This window comes from Psittacula echo, assembly GCF_963264785.1.
Source record: "Psittacula echo genome assembly, chromosome: 4".
Taxonomy (NCBI): Eukaryota; Metazoa; Chordata; class Aves; order Psittaciformes; family Psittacidae; genus Psittacula; species Psittacula echo.
The window spans coordinates 30,492,239-30,519,801 of record NC_137738.1 but is presented as its reverse complement, the minus strand read 5'-3'; the positions used below and the strand labels follow the sequence as shown (position 1 = coordinate 30,519,801).

Genomic DNA, 27,563 nt, shown 5'->3' with positions numbered 1-27,563 from the left:
CACAGATCATATCTGGTCTACCTACTCATGCTCTGTCCTCACAACCATGAGTCTTAAAAACCCCATTTTTTTTCCATATGGAAGCTAAGTTACTGATCTTGTCTTAGGATCTGGAGCACACTCATATGCAACCCATATGCAACATCTCAGTGTGACCTTAAGTCTCTGTTGTCAGTTTGTTTGGGAATTTTTTTCCCCCTACTAAATCCTTGTACCTCCTTTCTCTTACCATTTACTACCTCAAAATGTTGCTGTTCCTCCTTCACACTTGTGCAGGTGCAGTTGCCATTCTCTTCAGGCATAAAGAAAACCTAACTGTAAGGGGAGGGAGAAAACTTTAATTATCAGCTAGAAAAAAGGAAAATATTGCAAATAACCTGTTGCCAAAGCAGTTTAACATTGACATATTTAAACTGATTGTCTTAGGCATCTCAAGCAAGCTGCTGAGCATCTCTGCGTACATGCAAAGTGTCACTGAGGCAAACAGAATTAAGTGGAAGACCAAAAATCCATTCCTCACAATTGGCTGAAAATTCTTTACTGATGGGAAACATTTAAATGTCATCAGTCTTTCCACTATCCTGCGACATACATGTAACCAAAAGCACTCTCCTTTTTGTCCAAATAGCTGCTGAGAACAGGGAAATAGCACGGTTGGGGGGAAAAAAAAGCAGGGCGGAGGGAGGGGGGGGAGTGTTTGCAAAAGCAGTTTTGTACATCTTCTAAACCAAAAGGCTGTGCTTAAACACATGCAGCAATAACACTGGTACAAATCACTTCATGTTCTGATTTTGCTACGTAGAAAGCAGAAAGCTCCTGTGCAGCTGGTAGGGCAGCAACCAAGCTATTGCACAACTTGATATGCAGATCAGGCCTGGGGAAGTTCTGCCAGGATCCTCTTTGTACGCTGTTTTTCAAATGTGATTAACATCTGTTTTCTTAGATTAGGAAATTGGACAGAGGTTTTATGTTATGCTTCTGAATAACTTTGAGCACCACAAGACAGAATTATGTATTCTATGTATTTGGAAATACCAAGTTTTAGCAACTCCTGCTTGGTTGCCTAGACCATTTAAAGCTCATTGTCAAAGCTTTACTCCTCTACTATCTGACTGGGCTGATTTATTGTCCTCCTGAATCTGTTGACAGATTCACCTGGTATTCAAGTTCACTAATAGCTGTATTTGTTTATGTGTTAAACACAAAGGCCTGAGCAAGAGATAGTGCCCCTGGCCTGTGAGAACTCCCGAAGTCTGGGCTCTGCTAATGCTGGACTCTGAAGCATTCAGATCTCACAGCTCGTCTTATCTGGTTTCTAGTAAGGTGCAAGTTCCACCCAAAATCTTTTCCCCAGTCAGGATGTTTATAATCACTCCTGGAGGCTCTTTCCCTCTGTCGCACTGGGTTGGCCAATTGACCAACAGATTAAAAAATTATTAAGGGTGGGGAGGAAGGACAGACACACACGCACACCGGCACACAAAGGCTATGAGCGCTCCGCCTTTGTGCTCATATGAGCTTTGTTTCCTTGGGAATCCAGCTACTAAAACAGGCAACAGCTGTGACAAGAAATGAGACCTAGCAGCAGAGCAGCAACGCTTTTTGTTTGGGGATTTGCAGCACCCATCCCTTTTTTAAACACATTAGAGGAACACATCAGGATGCTTGTTTAGGAAAGAAAAGCATGAATAATGCAGCAGTGCAAGCAGACTTTTTGTAGCTCATCACCATAAGCACTGAAGTGTCATTGAATACTCTCGCCAAGGAGGGTGCATCCATCTCTCTTGTGCTCAAGCCTGTGATGTCCCATATGAACACCCGCATTCAATCCCTAGCAGAGGAAACAATTTTTACCAGGTCTGACAAAACACACACTACCCATAACATGGGTTCAGGAATTGGCAGTCCCAAACCAGGTCGGATTAGCAACCCACAGTCCCCTCAGGCCCCTCTTTTCCTGCCTGCAGGCCAGGGACCTCTGTTCTCCTGGGGCAGCCACTGCCTCCCGTGTGGCAGCAGCTGCATCTGCCTCCTCTCAGGTTTCTTTTCCAGGTATCAGGTGGCCCCTCTGTCATATCTTTAAGGTGTACAGTTAGTGTCTCCAATTCCCAGGCCCTGCCCCAGATAGCATTCCCCCTAGCCTCCTTCAAACGATGTGTCTCGTAGCTAGGCAATGAGGAGAGCAACACAGCGCCTGATGCTGGCTGCCCTGTGCTGTTGGCGTGCTCCGATTCACCTCGTACGGAAGGAAAGCACCACGGTGCTGGTGTGCTGGGCTGAAAGGGGAACAGCAGGAGACACAGCCTGACAGAGAAGGGAAGGGGACACGACGGTCACTTTCTGCGAGTCCGGGCAGAGGAAAGCAGACGGGACCAGCGCCGCCGCCCCCCGCGCAGAGCCGGTGGGGCAGGGCGGCGGAGGAACGCGCCGGCTGTCAGCGCGGCGCCGAGCGGTAACACCACCGCTCCCTCGCCGTAAGCACCTCTGCCCAGCGGCAGCGGCCCGGCACGCCACCACCCCGCCCCAGCACTACATATCCCGTCGTGCCGCGGGCTCGGGAGGCCCTACAGCAGCGTCGCAGACTAGCAGCCCAGAGAGCCGCCTGCTCGCAAACACAGCCCTGCCGTCGGCGCTACCCCTATTTCGCGGGTACCGACGCCCGATATCACCCTCGGAGCCGCCGCAACTCCGCACCTCGCCTCCCACACCGCGAGCGACGGGGGGCGTGCTCCGCCTCTGTGGCGTTTTTCCCTCTGGCACCTGCGCTCGCACCCCGCTGGGGCGTTGCGGCGGGGCCCTGCCGGCGGACGGGGCGGCAGCGGGTTGCCGGGGGTACGCGGCCTGGCTCGGCGGCGGCACCGGGATGAGCGGCAAGGAAGGTGACGGCGGCGGTGCGCGTGCCTCTCTCCCCTCACCCCCCGGCCCGGAAGCGGTTGGAGCCGGCGGCTCCTCGGTGCGTGGCGCAGCGTGGCCACGGCCTCCGCTGGACCGAGGCGAGTCCCGCGGCCTCCGGAGGCGCCCGAGCGGGGCCGCTGCCGCCGCCTGGCGCGCAGGAGAGTGCGCGGGCGCGCGTCCCTCAAGGCGTGCGGGCCGTGCGCCGCCTGTTGCCGCCGAGGGGCGGTCTAGGGGCCGTTGGGTGCGCGGGGCCTAAGAGGGCCTCTTAAGCGCCTTGAGCCGACAGTAGACAAGGCATGAGAGGAGGTGGAGATGGCGAAGGCGAGAAGGCTCTGCAGCTGGGGGGGCGGAACGATGAGCCTCTGCCCTGAGCAGCGGTTCTCTTCGGCTGTGTCACCGGACTCTGCCCTTACACCTAGAGAGGCCGTTTCTGCATAGGTGTTAGTGCCTTTCCGCTTGGACTTGTAGATGTAGCTGTGAATGTAGTTTCAGAAATCATCCTTGATGGCAAAAAAGTGGTTGCTACAGCTAAAAGCTGTGTGTTAGACCTGTATAGTACTTGTAATGGTAACTAACTTCCAGTCACACGGCACTCACCTTGCGGCATGTGTGTTTGGTTAGCCTAGGCAGTCATTCCCTCCCTTCAGCCACAAAGTAGGCCCTGCAACAAGGAAGCTGGCATTTTTACTTTAAAAAATCAAGTCTTAAGTTATTGCAGTCTGTGGTTTTCTGGTACCCAAGTTGTCGAGTTACTCTGTAGAACCTCTTCTCTCTATTTCTCCCGCGCACACTTCAGGAAGGCCTGTTTTTTCCTGTAGGTCGTTATGAGGTTCCCAACTTTCAGAATACTGCAGAGAGTTTTAATTCTCTGCACTATTTTGGGGGCTGTGTTTGTAATGTTTCAACTGCTACAGGAAAAACAAAACCCTGAACTCATGTCCTAACAGAAAAGAAGGAAAAAATGATTTTCAGTTTCCTCTTTTAGAAAGTAACTACGCCCACTTCTGACTTTGCTTTGGGATAATAAACAATTAAACGGAAGCATTTTAAAATCCAGTGTTCCTCTGTAACTTTTAAGTAGCTTCCTTTTGTTCTTCTTTTAAGGAAATTGAGAGCACTCCACATATTCAAGAAGGTATGCTTGTATGTAAGTTTGCCAAATTGTGGCCTTTGTTAGGAACACAGAGTGTATGGCTATCACAAAAAGGTGGTAGTGAGACGAAGGAATACATAAAACACTGAATGGCACAGTGAGTCAATCCTAGGTGAAGGAAGGACAAAAGGAAGAAACAATACAAGGTGTAAATTGGTAGTAAAGCACAGTCCAAGGAAGGTGAGCTCTGGGTGAGGGGAAGAGGGAGCCTAAGGAAAAGGCATATAAGGCCTGTTGAAGGGAACAGCTATAGTGGGGTGAGAAGAGAAGAAGCTAGTTAATGGGCAGAATGTAAGATGCTATGCTGCAGGAGCTAAACCTGCATACCTGGCTAATGGTAGTTTACTTAAATTATGCCTTGCTACTTTTTCTGATTACTGAAGACCCATGACACAAAATAATTACAGTATTGGAAACATTTCAGTGACTCTGGTCAAGCTGAATGTTAAAAATAATTAAAAGGGGAAAAAGAGGGAAAAAAAAAAAAATGTCTAATCCTGTAGGCTCTTGCTCAGACAAGGGTTTCCAGGCAGCCATCCCCTTACAGAAAGGAAACATGAAAGAGTTTGAAGATCTTGCCAAAAAAACAAAGGAAAATTTAAAAAAAAGGCACTTGGAATCCTACCATATTCATCCATTAAAATTGGTAGGATTTTTTCTAATTTTCCCTAGGAATGTGGTAGAAGAAGCTAACATGAAGATGACATCAGTTGGTAATAAGATTCATCCAGTTTATCTTATGCCATCCTGTAAAATACGGTTACAGTTGGGAATGCTTTGAAGACAGTGTTCTGATGCTGCTTATGCTCTGGCAAAACTGCTTGATTTTTAAAATACATTTTTGGGTGTTCTATTAATAGGATCGGGTGGGTTCAGAAAACGAAAGCATGACAATTTTCCACGCGGTCAAAAAAGAGAGGAAAAAGAGACTGTTACTCCATCTTCAGCTTTGATGACATCTTTCAAATGTAAGTAGGAATTCAGAAAGCCACATTATAAAAATGTGGTGTAGAAATTGCTAGGAAATAACTAGTATTTTGTGATGGAATAAACCAGCTTCTCTGGGGAGGAGCTTGAAACTGGTTGGGCTCGTGCTTCACACATTCAGAGCTTGATTTTTTGCTTCTTGTGCAATAGAGTCCTGAGAGTGGGGTTTCACAGAGCTCCACCTGACTCATGATTTGCTTCCTTTTTCATCCTACCTGCTGTTCCCTCACCCCACTTGTGCTGAACGTGTTGCTAAGCAAACTGAGCAAGTGTTCAGCCAGACAACAGGTGACAGGGTCCTTTGGTGGCAGAAAACTAAGATCTGCAGAAGTGTAATGAAAAATCTGAGCCATGGGGACAAGAGGAGGAAATGGCTCCCACTGGGGACACTGAGAAGGCTCTTAGCTGTTGACCTTGGCTCTGGTGCATAGATGACTTAAGCTACTTTAATGTAGGTCTGGACGCATTGATTTTTGAGTTGGTAGCTGTTCATACATGCACTTTTTAAAAATAAGAGTTCAGCTAACTAATGCAGACCTATATGTAGACACTTAGTTCAAATTGTGTGTGTTTATAAATTAGCTTGTATTTAGGTTTCTTCAAATAAGCAAGTGTAAACTTCTCTCCAGCCAAACTGTTTTTATAGGGTTTTGCACAAAACCAGATTTAAACTCCAGTAAATTTAGTTGAAATTTCTCATTAGACAAGCCATAAGGAGGCAAAGCTGAACTTCAGAAATAAGAAGTCTTGACAGAAGAAAGAAGGGAACAGATTAATTATTGGTGTAAAATTTTCCCCATCTTGACTATTTTCTGTGAAGCTAAGGAGAGTGAAGGAGGAAGAGTCGAATGGCTGTTCTAGATGGTCCCTTCAACATCATGTAATTCCCTTGCTTTCTTTAAAACATACTTCTTCTTTTTCCTGTGTAAATCAGCTAGGCAGGTCATTAACTTTGACCCCTGAACTGTTATACTGAATAATGTACATACACTTGTGCTTGAATTGAGTAGGGCAACTGTACTTTAATTTTTCACCCTTAAGCATACTGATTTATCATAAGGTTGCCATTAGTTCAGATTCAAAACACTTGTTTCCCTCCTTTCACATGAGATCCAATCAGCAGCATTTGGCTCATTTCAGAAATGATGTAAGGGACATGATATATTCATCTTTTCAGACATCCACTCTTTCTATTATAGTAGTGCTTCTAAGCCCCAGGTGGAGACAATGGTGGTCTTTGTCTCCACGTCAGACATAAGATTTAAGGAGAAGTGTGTTCCAGGTGGCTTATAATTCAGCAAGCTGTGTAAAGTGATCTGGAGTGGTAGACTATTTCTATGTATGTTGTTTGAATCTAAGCAACGTAACGTGTGACATTAAATGTTTATACACATTTTACTCTTTTTCATCTCCTTGGAAGAGTGTTGTACTTGATTTGATGTAGTTATCTGTTGGCACCAAAGATGCCTAAAAAATTGAGAAATTGTCTTCTATAATAATAATTAATCAAAACCCAAGGAGTATTCAGTTACACCATTTTTTGCATAATACATTTTAAATATGGCAACTCAGTGATACAGTGATACAGTGATAAAGATAGTATCTTCCTTTTAAGGTTAAGATTTACCAAGTGTCGTTTTTGATGGTCTGAATCTGCATGACCAAAAGCAATAGAGTCTGAGTCTTTGCTTTCAGTGATAGAATGAACATCAAAGTGAAATGTGTGGTCTCAATGTGTTAGCCTGGAAAATCCACTGAGTTCTAGTCCTTTGCAGTTTTAGGCAACAGTACGGTATGCTTTCTTACATCCCTTTAGGCTAAAGATTACTATATTTGTCAGTGGTTTACTTCAGGTCACAAAATGGTTCCTAGTAGTCCCTAACAGGTTTAAAATTTAAAATAAAAGTCTAAAAGCCACAGCTGTCCAGAAGAGATTGATTGGGGTCATTGGTAATCTTGTAGATCCTCGGAATAGTGAATGTCCAGGTAGATGAAATTTGTAAACGGTCACTGCAGATGTCCTATATGGCATCCTGCAAAGGAAAGTACCTGTCACCCTCCCTCAATTTCTGCCACAATGATCTGAGGGAAAATTTCTTCTTGATGACAATTCAGTGATTGACACCAGATCATAACCTTTAGACCGCACACAGACTTCTAACTCCTCCTGTTTATTCCCCATGCTGCGTGCATTGGTGTACAGGCATTTCAGGGAGCGAGCAGAGCACGTGAATGGCACCCTCGGGAGGCAGGAGGCCTTCTGGTCTTCATTAATACTAGAACAATGCCCCACTAGTTCAAACCCAGCTACGACCCCATAGCACTTGGAATCTAACCTAAAGCTCTGTGAGTGAGCTCTGCTAACTCTTGCCCTAGTATCCTTTTTCCCCTGTGGGACAGGGTCTAAACAACTATCCTTTCCCTCAAATGAAACAATAGATTGAGAGTCCTCCCTAGTCCGCCATCCTCCAAGCCCTAGCATGTTTCTCTTAGGCTTGTCCCTAACAGACCCAGTTATCTCCCCTTCCCCCTTGATATCTAATTTAAAGCCCTGTCAATGAGCCCTGCTAACTCCTGCCCCAAAAACCTTTTCCCCCTCTGGGACTGGTGTATCCCACCTGCCACCAGCAAACCAGGTGTCTCATATAGCAGCCCATGATTGAAAAACCCAAAACCCTGCCCAGCATCCTCATAGATAAGCTAAGGAAGTGTGGGCTTGATGATCAGGTAGTGAGGTGGATCAAGAACTGATTGAAAGGAAGAAGGCAGAGAGTTGTGGTCAATGGGGCAGAATCTAGCTGGAGGTCCGTGACTAGTGGAGTCCCTCAGGGGTCGGTGCTGGGACCAGTGCTGTTTAATATTTTCATCAACGACCTGGATGAGGGAACTGAATGTACCCTCAGCAAGTTTGCTGATGACACTAAGCTGGGAGGAGTGGCTGACACACCAGAAGGCTGTGTTGCCATTCAGCAAGACCTGGATAGGCTGGAGAGTTGGGCAGAGAGAAACTTGATGAAATTCAACAAGGGCAAGTGTAGAGTCTTGCATGTGGGGAGGAACAACCCCATGTACCAGTACAGGTTGGACTGTTGACCTGCTGGAAAGTAGTGAAGGGGAAAGGGACCTGGGGGTCCTGGTGGACAGGAGGATGACCATGAGCTGGCAATGTGCCCTTGTGGCCAAGAAGGCCAATGGCATCCTAGGGTGCATTAGAAAGGGTGTGGTTAGTAGGTCAAGAGAGGCCCTCCTCCCCCTCTACTCTGCCTTGGTGAGGCCGCATCTGGAATATTGTGTCCAGTTCTGGGCCCCTCAGTTCAAGAAGGACAGGGAATTGCTTGACAGAGTCCAGCGCAGAGCCACAGAGATGATTAAGGGAGTGGAGCATCTCCCTTATGAGGAGAGGCTGAGGGAGCTGGGTCTCTTTAGCTTGGAGAAGAGGAGACTGAGGGGTGACCTCATCAATGTTTACAAATATGTAAAGGGTGAGTGTAAAGATGATGGAGCTAGGCTTTTCTCAGTGATGTCCAGTGATAGGACAAGGAGTAATGGGTGTAAACTGGAGCATAAGAGGTTCCATGTGAACATCAGGAAAAACTTCTTTACTGTGAGAGTGACAGAGCACTGGAACAGGTTGCCCAGGGGGGTCGTCGGAGATATTCAAGGCCCGGCTGGACAAGTTCCTGTGTGATGTACTCTAGGTTACCGTGCTCTTGCAGGGGGGTTGGACTAGATGATCTTTTGAGGTCCCTTCCAACCCTCAGGATTCTGTGATTCTGTGACTTGACTCTCATAATTTAGAAGAGAGATACTAATCGGACACGTGAAAGACTTAAAAGATCAGTAGGAGCATTTGTGACTTGGAGTTTCAGAAGAAGATTGGGGAGTATAGAATAAAATAAGAGAAACCAAGTTTTTATCAAACTGATGAGATGTACTGTTATTTTTGTAGCTTTATCTAAACTTTGCTTGTCAGCAAACTGCTGTGCTTTTTCTAAAGCATACTCTCTTGTCAGACCCTTTAAAAATTCAACCTCTTAGCTCAGTTTCACTATCTTCTCATACAGACACTTTAACACTTGAGACAGTTATGCAGGAAATGTGTTAGATTTCTTCTAAGTATCTATTAATGATTTATTTAGTGGAATAATTGTCTATAAAATATTAATGGTATCTGTGAAACATTCATGTGTGACTGTGATAACCAGATACACATCCTCTGTTTTTTGTGTTCATTGTGGTTAGACAGAATTTGCATCAGTAAGTCAGAAATCTTATTTTTGATCTTGTTTTGCTTTAGTACTTTTAGAACCTTTAGTTCTTAGGGATATTAATGTATTTGACTTTTGGCCAGGTCTAGTTGGGATGTAAAATGCAACCTTTCTTTTTACTAAATGGTGCATTTTAACAATGTATGTGCCTTGGTCAAATGCCTTGTTTCTTTGTTTGGTTTTAAGGACTGATGAATCTTATTTACTAATGATTGTAGGGTTCTATTTTTTAATTTATGTTTCTGAATTTGGGTGAAATTTTAAGTCAGTTTCCTGAGCAGCAGTATCACAGAATAGATTTACTAGCTAGAACAAGTATTTTACCCTAAAATAGTTTGAGCTGCCTTAAAGCATCATCAGGGTTGATGTATATTTAAACCTGACTTATTCAGCAAAAGTAGTATTAATGCTGACTTTTGCAGCTCTGACAATGGTGGCTTCTGCAGCCATGCCACACACAGGTGCAGCTGTGCTGCCCACCCTGGGAAAAGGCAACCAGGGGGAAAAGGAATAAAGGCTGGTGGGGCTGGGGCCCGTAAGCAGTGACTGTAGCACAGGCTCTCTGCTCTTCCCCTGCACTATATATGTGTGATAACCAGGCTTGTTCCTGTAATGATTGCTTCTGCAGCATTTCAGCTGGAGCTTGACACCAGGCATGATAAATATGAACGGCTTGTGAAGCTCAGTCGCGATATAACTATTGAAAGCAAAAGAACGATATTTCTGCTCCACAGGTTTATCAGGTGAGTAGTACCGAGCATTAAAGTGTTCACAGAAACCTAGAAACTGCCTTGCAGTGTTCTCAGTATTTGTGATTAATAGCTGCACTGTTCTGTTGAGAGGAATTTAATTAACTTCCCATAAACATCCTTTTGGGTAGATGGGAGCTAGCGAATGCCCACTCCAGTTAGAGAATGAAAGATGCACGTTCAGGTTTCTCGGTTGGTTTTACTGATGTATTAAACAGGATCAGAATAGTAGAGTGTAACAGCTTAAGAGACCTTTCCAGCTTTCAGCAAACTGGGAGAGAAGAGCATGCACCCTTTCTTCAGGTTAGTTGCCTCTGCAGTTACTTCACCATTTTGATTGCTGCAGCCCCACCCTAGGTCATCAATCCAAAGAGGAGGTGACCTGGGTTCTGTTTACTTCAGTAAATACTGCAGCCTAAGAGGCATTTGTGTGAAGTTTCGAGCCTCTATATGTTTTGTGTTCTTATGAGCCTCCAAGCAATCTTTGGAAGCCAAACTAGAAGAATAACAGGGAAAATTTGAAGCTTTGCATAGCCTGCTGCATAAAATCCTTTATGTGTCAAACATTGGTCTTATGTATTATAGCAGTTCTGTCCAATCCTTGTATTTCTAGTTATCTTTTCTTACTTATCAATGCATTCTGCTGTATTAGTAACTATTTATAGTTACCACAGTAGTAACAGTTATAAATAGGTGTTACGAAGTTACCTTCTTTTACATTTGGGCTTGTCCTCAAAGAGGCATTGTGACAATTCCAGTAACCGCTACAGCCTTGACTGTAAATAGCTACTCCCACTGCAGGGGCTAGGTAGCTGGGAACTGATAGAGGAAAGAAACACAAAAAACACTCCTCTTTACTCCGAATTCCAGATTCCTGTTTTGTAAGATATTCCTGGTTTTGTGAGACTAGAAGCTTTCTGTGCTGTATTTTTGTTTCCTTCTTTGCTTTTCACTATTGTTGTGGCTTTACTTTCAGTAAATTTTACTGTTTGCTTTTAAAACTTTTCTTGAGTTCGGTCTATCAGTAGTTCCTTAAACAGACTGTAAACTAATATACCATATAGATTATTTGGTGGGGAGGGGGAAGTTTAAAGAAAAGGAGATAAATTAAACTTTAAATGCCAAGTATATATTGTGAATATGAATCATATTTCAGCTGATCCTGAACAGTATAGTCCATAATTACTTCCTAAAAGAAAAAAAAAAATAATTAAAAAAATCACACATATAAGTAGTTCATGTATTGTATTTTGCAATATGGTCGTGTACTGCAAACTGTTGATTTATTTTTTAAGAGGTTGAAGGACTTCTGCAAATACTGCTGGTTTTCTGGAGTACTTTTTTGAAGCCTTTGCACATGTTTCTCATTGTTCTTCCTTAAGCAATAATTAAAATTCTCATCTGGAATAAACATCATGCTATCAGAACTCTGTGGCTGGCTGATTATTTTCCTGGTAAGAATGTACAGATTTTTGACATCTGCAGTAGGTATTAATGGAAGTTAAACTGTTTCTCATTCCAGTATCAGCTTTGCTTTTTCCTGAAGCCATTGAAAATGTATTGGTTAGTAGAAGAAAATGTGTGATACTTATTTTTAACTGTTTGCTCATTTTCTGAAAGCTGCTCTTTCAGTTTATCTTTTGTGATTGCAGTGCTCCCAATGGGGAAGAAATATTAAATGAATCTGAAGTAAAACTAGATGCTGTCCGACGGAAGATTAAGCAGGTTGCACAAGAACTGATTGGAGAAGATGTGTATCAGTTCCACAGAGCTATATCTCCAGGTATATTATTTTAAAGTAGGGAAAGTATGTTATTTGGCACTAAGCTCAGTTTCCCTTTATGAAGCAATGGTTCCTCTTCATGCTGCAAGGTCTGAATGTGTCACATTTCTATGCTTATAAATCAGGACTCAGATTAATCTTTGTTGTTAGCAAAATTGGCTTTGGTATTAGGCTATTGCCCTTCAGTCGGCTTATCACTGCAGTTAAACAAAGATTTAAATTGGAGACTACATTTGGAGAAATTTGGACCCAGACTGAAACTGAAGTTGGGGGGAGTAGTTCTAACAAATGTACTGGCTGTTCTCCTCTGGGTTAGGAGCATTTACCCCAGCTGAAGGGTTATAGTGTCTGGGAGGAGAGTGAGAGTGACTGTCTTGTGAGATGATCGCATTTTGAGTTGATAAAGTTCATGAATTAAAATCCTTAGATTAGCATTTTCTTCCTTCTAAAGACTCAGAATGTGCTTCTGCTTCTGTGTTACAAGCATTAAATCTGAGTTTATACTGTTTCAATCACATCTTTTTCTGCTCCTCTCTGTAAATAGCAGTCTTTACTAACATCCTTGAGATACTAAATCCCAGTACTTTCATGACTCCTGCTGTCAAATCGTATTTCTTTGCTGAATCTTTGCTGACAATCTGAATCCTACCTAAAATTGTAATATCTGGTTTTCAGCAACACGTAAGTAAAATGTGTAATTGCTTCTTTGACATCTTGTCCATGCATAAAAGTGTCTTGTGTTTATCAGTCTTACTTTAAACATATTGGACTCCTATATATCTTTCCTTGTTTAAGGCAAGACTTCTTCAGCTGAGGAGACCTGAAGATTTGCACTGAATGATTTGTTTAAAAATGTCCATAGGATTGATTTGATAAATCAGCAGCAAATACATCTATGTAGTTTACAAGACAAACAGTGCACAGGTTAACTTACGTTTTACACAAACATAAGTTGGTTAAGAGTGAGACAGCTTTTAAGTGAAAGCTTGTTTTGGGCACTTCTGAACCAGAAGGAGCTTGCCATGCTAGTCTTCATAGCTCTAATTCTGTTCCACAGTTCTTTTACCTGTGGTGCATTGGGTTGTTAAAATTAAATGCAAGTAGTTGCTCTTAAAGAGCCACTTAAACTGTGTGTGTCTTGCTGCTATATATAGCTTAGTACTGTAATGAGGAAGTAAAAAGAGAGAGATAATTCAAAACTCTGATGCTGTTATGACCTCAAACCATAAGCAATCCTAGTCCAAGTATATTGTGAGTATCTTGACATGCTGCAAATGTGTTTTGATTTTCATTCTAAGTACTGCTAATAAAAGCTGGAAATCCTTGCATTTAGTGTTATGAACAAATATTTTTGAAAGCTTCGCTGAAACTTGTAAACCTTGTCTAAATAATCCCTAAAGTTTGTAGTCCTGTGCGAGTTGTATAATGCTATCTATAGAACAGCAGCTTTTGGGGTCTGCTACCCCATGAATCTTGGTGAGACCTCATGATACAAGCTGTCAGCTTTGCCATGTGGGCAAAATTGTATGTGGTAACCGGTTCCCTGTATCATCTGCTTCACCTGAATTGTCTCTGTTTTCTTAGTACATGGCTTTGTGTGGGTAAATTCAAAGAGGCATACCTATCTCTATTTTTGCTGAGGTCCAGCTTACCTGGAAATAGCTTGCATTCATCTCAGATGTAATAGACTATGCCTGCCTACATAGCAGACCTATGAAAACTTACTGTGCAGTAACATCTGTGTGTGCCCATGTCTTATAAGTGAGCAAACCTGATGCTAAGTTTCTACCTCCAGATTGTCCAGATTCCCTCCTCTGAGTTAAAAATAAATTGCTGGGTTTGTTTTTTTAAAAACACCTATTTTCTAACCTGAAAAGTTATATTTATAATATTTATATTAAAGATATGTAAACTGAAGCTAGCCAGAGCAACCTAAGAGTAAAGAAATTAATGAAAACTTTTCCATTCAGGTTTGCCTTGTGTGGTTGGTAAATATTCCTACATAGTCAGCTACACTGACTCTCCTGCATATTTGATCTCTGACTTGCATGAAGATACCTGTAATATCAAAATGGACCTGAATAAACTCTTTAGAAAACAACTGAAAATAATGCAGTCTGAAACAATTCAGCATTTCTAAAACTTTCCTTCAGTGTTTTAAATCTCTGCCTCTTAAAATGACTAAAATGTTTATGTCCATCATAGAGCAGGCCAGGTTACTACAGACCTCTAGTATAGGAAGTTAGAGGCCTACTGCAGGTGTATGATGACTCAATGCCTCCACAGCTGCAAAGCTATTTAAAGTAGAATAGACTATTTCAGATGTAAGGAACCTACAATGATCACATAGTCCAACTGTCTCACCAGTTCAGGGCTGACAAAATTAAAGCGTGTTACAAAGGGCACTGTCCAAATGCCTCTTAAACGCTGACAGGTTTCAGCATTGATCATCTCTCGAGGAAGCCTGTTCCAGTGTTTGACCACCTTACCATTAAAAGAATGCTTCATAATGTCCAGTCTAAACCTCCCCTGGTGCAGCTTTGAACCATTCCCATGTGTCCTATCACTGCATCCCAGGGGGAAGAGATCAGCGCCTCCCTCTTTAATTCCCCTCCTCAGGAAGCTGCAGAAAGCAATGAGGTTGCCTCTCGGCATTCTCCTCTCCAAACTAGACAAGCCCAAAGTCCTTAGCAGCTCCTCACAGGACATTTCTTCCAGGCCTTCCACCAGCTTTGTTGCTGTCCTCTAGACCCATTCAAGGACCTTCACATCCTTCACAGCTGCATGCAGTTATATCCACAAAAGCACATCCCTAACAGTTGCATGAGGCTTGGAGCAAGATTGTCATAGAGTTAAAGAATTTTCTTACCACAGTCTTAAGACAACTTAAGAGAATGAATCTTATTGACCTTTCTAGATGAAAAGAAAGGAAAGCAAAGAGATATTAGTATATTAAGTAATAAGGAGAAACAAGCAGGCTGCTGTTCATCTTTCCAGAAGTTAGGTGTGGAATGTCTCAAACAAATGCCTGAACTTTGTGGTTGTTTGGACTGAACTAAAAAGATAGAAGTATGCAGCCCCCATTGCATTTCTAGAGTTAGAACTCGGAATAGCTGTACTTCTACCTTTTTCTTCTTTTCAGGTGACATGAGTAGGTGGCAAGTCGGTGGAATATCATTGGTTATATAATACTGCCTGGCTCTGTGATCTCCCCGTTGTTTCTGGAATTATGCAGTTTCTTGCCTCATTTCGAAGACTGCGTATAAAATCCGACTGAAATAAGATGCCTTCATCCCATTTCTGAGGTCATCCGCAGTGTCTGCTTAAATTCTAGTTCTTCCACATAATGCTTCTTTATGAAGGGAGTTTTTGCCAGCTGATGTCCATTGTTTTGTAAGGGTATGTGTTAGAACGTGTGTGTCCCTGAGAATACAGGGAATGCTTTTACACATTGTTTAAATAAGCTTGTATGTGTGACAAGTATGTGAACTTTTAGCCAGAACTTTACCCTTACTTTGTTCATTAAATTCTCTGCTCTCCAGCTAGTCATTGGGGTGGCAAAAAATAGGAATGTGCAGGCTTAAAGACTTGTAGGTCTTGATCGTGCTGAAGCTGGGATCAAGGAGGTGTGAGAGATGTGAAGATGCTTGATGTCAGGATTATGAAGCAGAGATAGAAAGACTAGAAGCCTGAAGAATGAGGGAACAGTTAGATAAAGAGCAACTGCAAGAGAGAACGCTTTATTCTCCCTGCCCCCCACATTTTAGGAAGAACTGTAATTGGGAGGGAAACAGTGGTAAGAGTTAAAGAATGTTTGGCCTAGTGTTCTTCAATTGTAGCTTTGCTTTTTTCATAGTAGAAAAAGCTTGTACGCCTTGTAGAAAATAAATGTGGCTAGGAAAACTGCTAGATCTTTTGTCTGTTATGTATTTCCTAGAGCTGTAAGTTTTGAACTTCCTTTCACCTAGCTTTCAATTCTGATTTGGTATTTTAAAGAAATTCTGGAGATCTAGTTAAAAAGCTTTTTATGAACAAAACCATGCCATTAAGCTGCTTTTTTTCTTCAAAAAAAGAATAAAGAAATGCTGTGTCCCATATCTCAAAAGCAGCATGTCCAATTAACCTCAAACTTCCTAAAAATATTCTCCTTTGTCTTGAAACCAAACATGAAACATCCTCCTGTTCCCCACCCTGCCTCTCACAGAAAGAGTAAAAGGGATCAAAACTGGCCTTATAATGAAACCATCATAGCAGCTGTAACTGGGGAATCATGACTGTCTGCATACTAAAGCTGCCTAATACGTATTTTATTCAGTATAATAACTGTTAGCCTATAAATAGAAGAGTGCTGTGAGTATAATGCTTGGGAATATTGTTTGCCACTTGTAATTGTTAAATGCTTTTTTTGGGGTTACTCCAAGCAGTTGTTCTTTTGACTTGAAGATAAAACAATTCTGGCAGAGCACTAAAGGAGTTTTCATGCTTTCCCTCATTAAGAATAGTGCTAATGGCACGCAGGACGTTTCCCCAAAGGACACTTGCATGAGCTCAAACACTGAGTATAGCACTAATTGAACAACAACAAAAACTGATGACTGTTTTCTACACGTTTCTTAACAGTACAGATTGTCCCAGGGGATGATTAAACAAGCAAACAAAGAGATACTGAAATAATGAAGTCTTTTTTTAATGCAGAGCTCTTAATTTGTTATGTTAGAATGTTATGCTTTGTTGATATTTTTAAAGCTTTACTATTTGTAATATAGAATTCCTGCTCCTTTGCCCCACTTTGCAGTGTATACCTTATATATCCTGTGAGGAAATGTGTACTGTTCCTTTAAAATTGCTGTGAGACACTGTGCAAGAAAGGGACTGAAAAACATGGTATGAATTTATGAACGGGAGGAAAAAAATTTTCACGATTTTATATATATATGTGTGTTTGGGTATTTATGTATGTATATTTAACTCTAAAATGCTAAGGATAATATCAGTAGTATACAGGAAAGATCTGTATGAGCCTTAAAGACAAGATACGTACAAGCCTACAACATGTGGTAGGTCCTGTGCTTGGGTTGCACTGCTACAGGCTTAGGGAAGAGTGACTGGAGAGCTGCCCAGAGGAAAAGAATCTGGGGGTGTTGGTTGACAGCTGCCTGAACATGAGCCAGCTTGTGCCCAGGTGGCCAAGAAGGCCAGCGGCATCCTGGCCTGTATCAGAAATAGCGTGGCCAGCAGGACTAGGGAAGGGATCATCGCCCTGTACTCCGCACTGGTGAGGCTGCACCTCAAATACTGTGTTTTGGGCCCTTCACTGCAAGACAGACGTTGAGGTGCTGGAGCGTGCCCAAAGAAGGACAACAAAGCTGGTGAAGGGTCCAGAGCTCTAGTCTTATGAGGAATGGCTGAGGGACCTGGGGTTGTTTAGTCTGGAGAAAAGGAGGCTCAGGGGAGACCTTACCAGTCTCTGCAACTACCTGAAAGGAGGTTGTAGTGAGGTCTGTGTCAGTCTCTTCTCCCGAGTAAGAAGTGATAGGACAAGAGGAAATGGTCTCAAGTTGTGCCAGAGGGGTTTTAGATTGGATATTATGAAACACTTCACCAAGTGGGTTGTCAGGCACTGGCACAGGCTGCCCGAGGAACTGGTGGAGTCACCATCCCTGGATGTATTTAAAATACGTGTAGATGTGGTACTTCGAGACATAGTAAAGTGGTGGACTTGGCAGTGCTAGGCTAAGGATTGGATTTGATAATCTTAAAGATCTTTTCCAGCATAGTTGATTCTGTGATTCTATGTTAGGATTTAATGATGAATTATTCTATGCATGTTCTAAATCTGCGCTGCATATATGCAAAACTCGTGTAATGCAGAAGGAAACTTAAGACTTCCGTTATAGGTTGGCATTGTGTGGGATTGAATGGAGTACCTTTTTAACATGATTTTTAAAAAATGAAATCTCTAGCTATTTGGACACTAAATTTTTTTTTTTTGTCCCTCAATAAGGACATATGAGAGAATTTTAAGGTTTTTGAGGTGTTAAACTATTTTTTATATATTTTTTTGATATATATGTTACATATATAACACACAGCTTGATTGAAAAACCTCTTGGAGTGATGGTTTTAACTATGTGTTGATGTTCTTAGATTCTGCTAGGAGCTATGTGTAGTATTATCTTCACAGCTGATAGACAAAATGAGGAATGAGAAGCCCATAACTCTCCTGGGGCTTCTTCAGTAGTGTGGTGTAGGATGATGTTAGAAGATGCAACTAGAGCATTGTTGGCTGACCTTTCTGTTTGCTGTGTGCCTGAGCTAGCAGCAGTGGTGAGTGGAGTGATGTGCACGGAGAAGCTCATTAGCTCTTTATCATGTCTGCACTTGCTCCCAATAGGATTAGATGACGAGACTGTAAAATGTCAGCACCTTGTCAAAACTATTGCTCTGTGACTGCTTCTGCTGCTGCTGCTGATGTGGGGAATTCTGTGTAAAAGTTCAGCATTGACGCAGTCTCACACGTAATTTATCTTGTGCCGGGCATTATTTGTGTTCCGAGAGAATGATATAATGGAGCTTATTTCTGTCTCCTGCCTTATGCCGTTTAGAGTCACTTCAGGCGTGTATAATCATACTGCAACAAACTGCATTGCTGGGTTGAACACAGCCATATAAATCTACATGGATGAAAAATAGTTCAATTGTACTAGAATACTGTTTTTTAACTACAGTATGCAGGACCACCAGACATGATGCTGTAAGAAACGCGCTGGAGATGCGTGAGGTCCATCCAAGCAGGCCAGATTTAAGTAATTTGATTATTTAAGTAATACTGGGGGGTTTTTTTGGTATTGTATGAAGGCTTTTAGTCAGAACACCAACTAAAGGAACTATCCACATAATGATTTCTGTGTTACAGCGTTTTTTTGTTCTTAACTGTTTTACTCATGAAATGGAAAGAACAGTGGAGACTTGAACAGTGCTAGTTACCTTTGTATTTGTAGACACCTGTGTATTTCTGAAATAATACCAAGGTAAAGAACTATTCTGTACATCAGGAACAGTAGAACTAGGACATTTTTTTCTGTAAGAAGGTTTAAAAACTGATAAAAATAGGCAGCATATTTAATTATAGGTTTCCCATACAAAGGAAAAGCTTTTCTACTGCATAAGGAAGGTATCATTAATTGTGAATGTCTCACCCAGGGAAAGACTTGAATACACACCTAAAACTTGAAAGGAAAGCTATCCATGAAGGAAGCAATCAGGTTTCTGCAAGATGGTGGGAAAACATAGTAACACAGGAACAGGATGTGACTGAAAAATTAAAGTTAATCTCTTTGCTGTTGTGGGTGAGAGGTAAAATGCCAGAAATGGAAACAAAGTTTCCCGATTATACCGGAAAATTAACAGAATTTGCAGTGAATAAACTAATATTTATCAGATATAATTTAGTTAATGTCTTTGTTTCTGTGTTTTGTTACTTTCTGTGTCTCTCTTGCGTACTTGCGTCACCAAGTGTGCCAACAGACTTTGTCAAACTGATTTTCTTCAGTGCAAGTTGCTTATGTGAAACTTGATACCTTCAGCTTGTTGCATTTTACTACCCTTTTATTATTTCTGGTTCACACCTTTTTTCTGTGTTCTTTCAGGGAATGTGAAAAATCAGCAACTGCAGAACTTCTTGCTTTCTGCTGCAGGGTTTGTATGACCAGACACAAAAACTTAAAACAACCTTGGGAGAGTGAATGTGAATTGAGACATGACCAAGCAGGGCATGCGCTGTGTTAGCATTGATTATCAGATGATACCTGAATGAACTGTTGAGTTCAGCAAAAGTTGTAAATTCAGCAGGAGTCAGGGCAGCATAAATCCATAAGATAAGCTTTTACAGTCTTTAAGATGTATGCTGTGGATTGGGCCAAACAAGGATTGTCTGTCCTTTCCTACTGCAGTTTTCCAGTTAAGACCTGACTGTTTTAAAGTCCTGCAGAACTATTATGGCAAATACTGCAGTTATTTACATCACAATCTGAAACTAGTGACATTGTCTGTTAATTCATTTCATAGTTAGGAAATGGAGGAGTCCTTGTTCTCTGGCTCAGGAATTTTTTTGAGCCCCCTCAGCAGTCATTCACAGACCAGAGCTCTCCAGCCTTTACAGGAACCAAGCACAGGTGGAACATGAGAGAAGACCAAGAAAAAAAAATCTTTAAATCTTCTTTTGTTTGTTTGTTTGCTTAAAAAGCACACAGGAGAATGTGTCATAGAGGAACTGCATTCCAGGAAACAGCTAGTATAGCCCATGGTGATGAGGTTTTTGTTTTGCCATCATGTGGTGAGAAAAGTGGTTTGGTGAGTAGTGATGTACTTTTTTTACTATCTCACCAGGTTTACATTTATGAAGATAAATGGCCACCGTTGGTGCTTCTGGCATGCTACTGAGTTGGGGCTGTTGAATGGAAACATCTTGAGAGGAACTTTCACTGGGGTTTGAGCTGAAGAAGCCGTGTTGTGTTAGCTGCCTTTCCTTCTTTGATCATTGAACTTCCTGGCTGAGTCAGAGCTTCCTTTCTTTGGTATCTTGAACACTTGCCCTCGAGTGTACACTGTTAGTAGTGTAAAATTTGCCATCTAGATGAATGACTTTTAAAACTTACCAAATATCAAGGCAATTGGAGGTAGTCAAAGAGAAGAAGACTACTTCTCCCAGGAATAGTTTGGGGTTTTTTTGTTTGTTTTTTAAGAACTTCTGTAGAACATAGGCTGCACTTCAAAATTACTACATCGGGGGATGAATAAACAGAACTCCCCCACAACCCTTCAGAACAATAAATTTGGTTACAAAAGTAGCCATGGTACATCCATCAGGTCTTCAAGTAGAAGCAAAATGAGTCACCTGCAAATTAACCCTAGCATTTCTCATATGTACTCATATTTCTTAATAGCAGTAACAAAAAGCTTGATAATATTGTTCTCTGTAGTGAGAGATTAAAATATTCTTTGCTGTTTACTGCAGGGGTTTTGTGCCTCTTTGGGAAAATAAGTGAAATCTCACAGGCATCTGTGCCTATTAAATAGGGGACCTCTATTTGTTGCTGTAGTTACTGGGAAAACAGACTAATTTGGGATTACCTTTTTACCTAAAGTTGGTGTGTATTCACCTTTAAGCAAAGTACAAACAATATTAACACTTCAGTATCTGAAATACATCAATTCAACACAGGCAGCTAGAAGGGAACAGAACTTCTTGGTGGTCATGGATGTGTCAAGTAGCAATCGAGTAATCAATAAAGCATTCAAGGCTTAATACTAGAAATTTGCATCAACTTAATTATTGATATAGTATTAAAGCAGTTTAGACAAATCACTGCTAGATGTGATATGCTTCTGAAAATTTATTTTCCGTTCATAATCAGTTCAGGGTTATTTAAACTAAGGTTTCCTGACATATTCACATTTGTGTTTGTACTGATCACTAAAATAATTCCAAAAATGGATTGAGAAAATTGCACAATTTGTTTCTGTGGATATGGACTTAGTTGTGGTTTTTCTTTCTCCAGTTCCCTTAAAAATTCAGACTACTCATAACCCTACCTGCTGTAGTGACTTGGCTTTTGAAGTATTACTGAGTGAATAGAAACAGATTCTCTCTCTCCTTCTCCCTTTACCCCTCCCTCCCCCCCCGTTTGCAATGTTTTATGGTTGTGAGTGTGAGTCCCATTTTAGCAAATCAGTTTTATCAAATTATTCTTTCAAGCAACTTTCACAACAGGATGCCCAGAGCACGCCTGTCTCTGAGGATAGCTGGCCCTATGCTCTTTCAGTATAAAATTAACCTTTGACTTCATGCTCACAGTCAACAAAGCAGGTTGATTGTTTAGTTTAATTCCTTAAGTTTTTATCACTTGTGCAAGGAAAGAGACTTGTGAATTAAGGAATCATTGCCAAGTCTGGAGAGAACTGTAATGGAAAAGTCTGAGCTGTGAATTGTCGGTTTTGTCCTAATAGGATGCTAACTCTGAAGCAGCATCATTTAATTTGTGTATTAATGCTTTTAAGCTTATTGCTTGTATTTGTCTCAGTTGATGTTTCAGGTTAGTTTTCTGATTATTTTACTAGTTCTCCCCTTCATTGATCAATATGCTTGTAGAAGTGGGATATTCAAGTCTGCCATCCGTCCCATATCCTGCAGAGCTTAGTAATAGCAGCTTTCCAGTTAAACTTTGGTTTCTCTTTGGGATTTCCACAAGAATATGATTTTTTTTCCCCTGGGTTTTGGGGGGGGGTTGCATGGTTTTTGGTGGTTTGTTTGGGTTTCTTTAATGAGAATGTAACTTGCCAGCCTAAACATGATGATAAGATAGATCTGTGGGTGTGCTCTTCATTTTGCAATGAATTTGCAAGGGGGTAGTTTCACATGACTCTCCCTGTAAATGTGCCCCACCCTTCATTTAGTGATCCTGGAAGAAACTTGCTGTGTGTATTTTCCTACTATTTTTCTAGTGGCTGCTATTGGCCTGTGTTACCTGCTGCATGGTTTAGGAGAGTAAAAAAACACAGGGTGTCATTGCTTATGTCCTGACCATCAGCACAGGCTGCTCTGTGAACAAAAAGATACAGAGAAAGAGGAAGGAAAGAGGGCAAAGGGATAGAAGGAAAATGAGTTTGGGAAGAAATAGGGAGACAAGCAGCTTATCTGAGAATATGGCAGGTAGCATTGGCATTGCTAACATCAAGAACTGAAAGGTATGAAACCCATTTTAAACCATATTTTAACTATTGAACAGATAATTTAAAGGAGGGAATTAAGTAAGCAAAAATTTAGGAGGAAACTTTCACCTCTTGTTTCATCCCTCATTCTAGGTTAAAATTTTGTGTGTGCCTGCATTTATATCTCGGATAGAATTAGGTTCTTTTTACTCTATCCTGACTCCTACAATTCAGGAATTTTTATTCTTTACTCATTTCTAAAGTAGAACTATCTTTTCCTAACCCTCATGCATTCATTTGACTCTTGGATTGAGTGCCCCAATGACTTGTTTATTCAAAGAAACCTGATTTCTTGCTAAGGTTCTTAGAGAAATGGCTTAACAGTACTTTCTCAGAGCTTGCATATGGAGATTAGGGTAACTGTCTTGAATATCAGCTGATACAGCTGTCAAAAATGTGCACAAAATTTCAGACACAAAATGTCTTTTATAGACAACATGTGCTCAGAAGATGCCTCAGTGTAACTTTCTAGTTAAAATAAGTTCTCAAAATATAGAAGGACTCTGTTACACTGGGACACTGTAACTTGTCACTAGCACAAGCTATTTATGTCTGATAAATGTAGTAAAATATCAGAATACTTAAGCACTTGTTACCTTCTGTGATTTTAAGAAGTGCTGGTAGAAATAATACACTGCTTTTAATTGGGATTTTTGGTCTGTGTACTAGAAAAAAATACATAAAAGGCAGTCTTACAAACTATTCCATTACTGGCAGTGCAATCCATAAATAAGCCAGTTTTGGAATAAATCCAAAACAAGAGCATAAGGGGAAAGGTATTGTTGGATGGTGTAGTGAAATGGGATGGGTTTTTTCACCTTGGGGATTGTTTGCTGAAAATAGCGGATGTCCTACCATTAAGCTAAAACATAATATGTTTAAACATCCTTCTACCTGCGCGTGAGAGTACCTTATTTCAAGGTCTTGGGTCACTGAAGTGTCATGTTGTAGCTACTTCTAGAAGGAGGGCTTTAAAAGGGGGAGAGGGGGAGAAGTCAAAGATTAATGTTTTTTTGCGGAGTAGCTATTACCAGGATTTGTAAACAGTCTGTAATGGGAACAACTTTAAATGAGGTTTTGTAAGGCTTGCTTGGAAATAGTAGGAGGCAAATTCCCACATTGTGAAATGGTGACAGTAAATGACACACCAGACAGTGTGTGCAACATTAAACGGGAGTGAGGAGAAGAGTGGAACATGACAGCTATGGCAGGACAGCAGGAGGAAGTAAAAATATGCTTATGTATACATGCATACAAGTATGCCTCTATAATAAAATACATAAAAAAGGAGCAAAACATATGCCCTGGAAAAGGACGAAATGTGTGGAGAAGCATTAAAGTGGAGTGAGCTGAAACTGGAAGTTATGATTGATCAAGGGAACTGTTTACCAAAATGTTTGAAAGCTGATTTGATCTCTGAGAACCTGAGAAAATGGCAAATCAGTTATTCACATGTGATAGTCCTTTTCACAGATAGCAGAGGGATTCTGATAGATGTTGTTGAGTGCCACTGTGTCTGGTAGCTTACAGCTTATCCACAGAAAAAGCCAGAATTTCATAATGGATAACTGGTTGTGTTACATTGGAGGGTTAAGTCAGGAAAGGAATGGGTGATGAAATCGACCTCTTTGCAACTTCTGGAGTTATTTAACTTAGATTCTGAGTAGCTTTTATCTAGTATTCTTCTATTGCTTGTGCCCTGAATGCTTTATCTGAATTCAGTTGATTAAATTACTGTGTTTAATTGGCCTTGCAGCTCTTTGTGTGTGTTCTGATTTGTGATCAGCAGTGCTGAGGGTGGCTTTGGTTGCTGGATGTTTATTCGGCTTTTCCAAATGCTCCTGTATGGAAGCATGAAGAGTGCAGGCTGAACTGCCTTTCTGAATTGTCCCTGCTCACCTTGCAAATACACGTGTAAAAAGAGAACATGCAGGTCACTTCTCACGTTACAGTAATTTGGAAAGCCTCCTACGATTGAATTTTCCCTTCAGTTTGTCTCCAGTTTTTGGGGGTATTTCAGCTGTCATCTGTTATTCAAATCTGTGTTCTCTTCGATTTAGACTTTTTCTTTGATCCAGATGGTGTCTAAATTTGCTGCTTCCCGCATATCTTCATAGGATGAGGTCCTGGCCCTGTAGAGGGCAGCTGAGGTTTTTAAGATTATTTTAATGAAACCAGGATTCTGCTTCTGGTACCCTTGGGTGCGTTCACATTTTCTCACTTTTCACACTGGCAAAACTGTTGTCTAATGCTTGCAGCATGATCTGACAGTGTCACCTCTTTGTTTCTCTTGAAGTGACACCATCCCCATAGAATGGCTCTGTTAGAGTCATGTCTGTCCCTTTAATGTCCTCCTTTGGCACTTTTCTCTGTCCATAGGTCAGGGATCCACATGCATTGATTTTGTCTTCAGAACTCTTTTTAGCTTAGTCCTACCCTGGCTGTTTGTTCCAGGCTTGATTCTGCTTTTTTTCCACCGACAGTGCCAACTTCAGCTTTCTACTTACAAAGTTTTCCCGCATGCTTTCCTCAGATCTGCTCTCTGCACATAAGGAAAAACTGACAACCTGTGAAATCGCTGTCTGAACATTCAGACTCTTTCTTAGATCTCACCTTTGCAGTAATGCATACAGAAAATTACCATCTGCCAAGTAGGTAGGGAGAGGTAATTGTGACAGGTGGCTGCAGATGGCATACAGATCTGGTACAAGCTATGTTTGTTATCCCATCTTTTATTTCCTTGCCAACACACCAACTCCTTTTGTTCCTCTGAATCCTTTGCTTTTAGAGGGTAAATTCTAACCTGCATGTCTTAAGGAGCCTGTTCACTAATTACCACAAAATAGAGAAGTGGGAAATTCCATTTTAAACAATAATCTACTGTTGCTATTAAGATGAAACAAAGGAAATTTCTTTTGGAAATTACTGGATTTTGGTAGGTGATCTGCGCTGCTTTTGATTTATCTGCAGTCTTGTTCTTTGTATTGTGCCTTTGTGGACTTGTGAAATACTAATTTGCACTCTCCATCGTACAAGTGCTGTCTTTTAAAAGCTCTGTTTGCGTTGGAACAGACCTGCCAAGGTCATCTAGTCCAACCCCCCCACAATGAGTAGGGGTACCTTCAACCAGATCAGGTTGCTCAGAAGCACATCCAGCCCAGCCTTGAATGTTTCTAGGGATGGAGCATACACCACAAATCTGAGCAACCTGCTCCAGTGTTTCCCCACCCTCATTGTAAAAAATGTCTTCCTCATATCTAGTCTAAATGTACCCTCTTTTAGTTTCAGACCATTACCCCTTGTCCTACTGCAACAGGCCCTATTAAGATATTTGTCCCCATCTTCCTTGTAGGCCTCTTTCAGGTACTGTAAGGCTGCAGTAAGGACTCCTGAGAGCCTTTTCTTCTCCAGCCTGAACAAGCCCGACTGTCTCAACCTGTCTTCATAGGAGAGGTACTACAGCCCTGTGATTGTTTCTGTGGCTCTCCTCTGGATGTGCTTCAACAGGTCCATGTCTTTCCTGTGCTGGGGACTCCAGAGCTGAACTCAGTACTTCAAGCGGGATATCACAAAAGCAGAGGAGAATCAATCTCCCTTGACCTGCTGTCACGCTCCTTTTGATGCAGCCCAGGATACGGTCAGCTTTCTTAGCTGCAAGCACACACTGCCGCTCATGTCCAGTTTTTCATCCAGCAGTACCCATAAGTCCTTCTCCTCTGGGCTGCTCTCAATGCCTTCATCCCCCAGCCTGTATTGAAACTGGGGAGTGCCTCGACCCACATGCGGGATTCTGCACTTGCCCTTATTGAACCTTGTTAAACATGGTCCCACTTCTTGAGTTTGTCCAGGTCCTATTGGATGGCATCCCACCCCTCAGGCTTGTCAACTGCACCACTCAGCTTGGTGTCATCTGCAAACTCGCTGAGGCTGCACTTGATCCCACTATGTCATTGATGAAGGTATTGAACAGTACTGATCCCATTGAAGACCTCTGAGGAACATCATGGGGAGCTGCTGTTCAGTATGTTTCCAAGAGTAATGTGATGCTTTGTGCTAAATTACAGCAGGTTCTGAATGAAAAATGCAGTTGGAGTAAAAATTTGAAAATGTTTATCTGCTGTGCTCTTGGTCTGGTTTTTGTACTTCAGAAGCGTGCTATGTTAGATTATGTTTCAGTGTTATTTCTGGGTTATCTTAGTTTTCACTTCTTCCTAGTAACCTTAAAATAGTCTCACTTAAAAGATTTCTAAAAAAATAAATAATGTGAGCATGGATCATTGCTGGAAAGTTTGAATTAACTATCTTAATTGTGCTATTTTTGCAGGACTTCAGGAGTACGTTGAGGCGGTCTCATTTCAGTATTTTATCAAAACACGCTCTTTGATTAGTGTTGAAGAGATCAACAAACAACTAATATTTACAGCAGAAGACAGAGAAGAAACAACAAACACGGTAAAAATATTTCTTTTCTCATGTGACAAACACCTTTCTGGAATGGAAATGCAATGAGTAAGCTCAGTCACATTTTTGGCATCTGATTAAATAAGGCCAGTTAGTGGAATAATATTAGATATACATGTGGACTTTGACTCGTTCAAAACATACTTTTTATTCTGACAAGTAGTAAACTAAATCTGTGGGATACAAGTTTATAATTTTCACATCCTTCTTATTCAGAGCAAGCTGAACTCCTGGTAGGGGGAAGGATCCCGGATAGTGAAATACCAGCAAACAAATACAGAGGAGGGATTTTTAAATGTCTGGGACTGCCTGTAAGGCCTACTGATAAGTATCACTATACTGGTGTAATAGTGATGTAGCAGGATGAACTCTGCGAATGAAATCTTGCTGCTGGTACTGAACTAGTCACAAAAGGCACTGTATTCACCTTCTGTTAAAATGTACTGTGTGTGTCTTAGCTCATTTGTAGTCTTCCTGGAGTTGATCTTGATGCTTTC

At 41.5% G+C, this 27,563-nt stretch overlaps 1 protein-coding gene across 12 annotated transcripts in view; it reads left to right on the top strand.

Annotated features, from left to right (window-relative positions):
* Window positions 1-2,613: 2,613 nt before the first annotated feature.
* The window catches only part of TSNAX (translin associated factor X), a 38,194-nt gene continuing 13,244 nt past the window's right edge, over window positions 2,614-27,563 (top strand). For 10 of the 12 annotated variants that reach the window (XR_013956721.1, XR_013956722.1, XR_013956723.1 and 7 more), the window contains exons 1-6: window positions 2,728-2,953; window positions 4,000-4,030; window positions 4,909-5,016; window positions 9,932-10,046; window positions 11,705-11,835; window positions 26,930-27,057. Coding sequence is in view for 3 of the 12 variants with exons in the window: in XM_080616827.1 (XP_080472953.1) it covers window positions 2,864-2,953; window positions 4,000-4,030; window positions 4,909-5,016; window positions 9,932-10,046; window positions 11,705-11,835; window positions 26,930-27,057 (603 nt within the window). In the remaining 9 variants the exon portion in view is untranslated. Of the gene's footprint in view, window positions 2,954-3,999; window positions 4,031-4,908; window positions 5,017-9,931; window positions 10,047-11,704; window positions 11,836-26,929; window positions 27,058-27,563 lie in introns of all 12 variants that reach the window. The other 2 variants (XM_080616825.1, XM_080616826.1) reach the window with 2 other exon arrangements.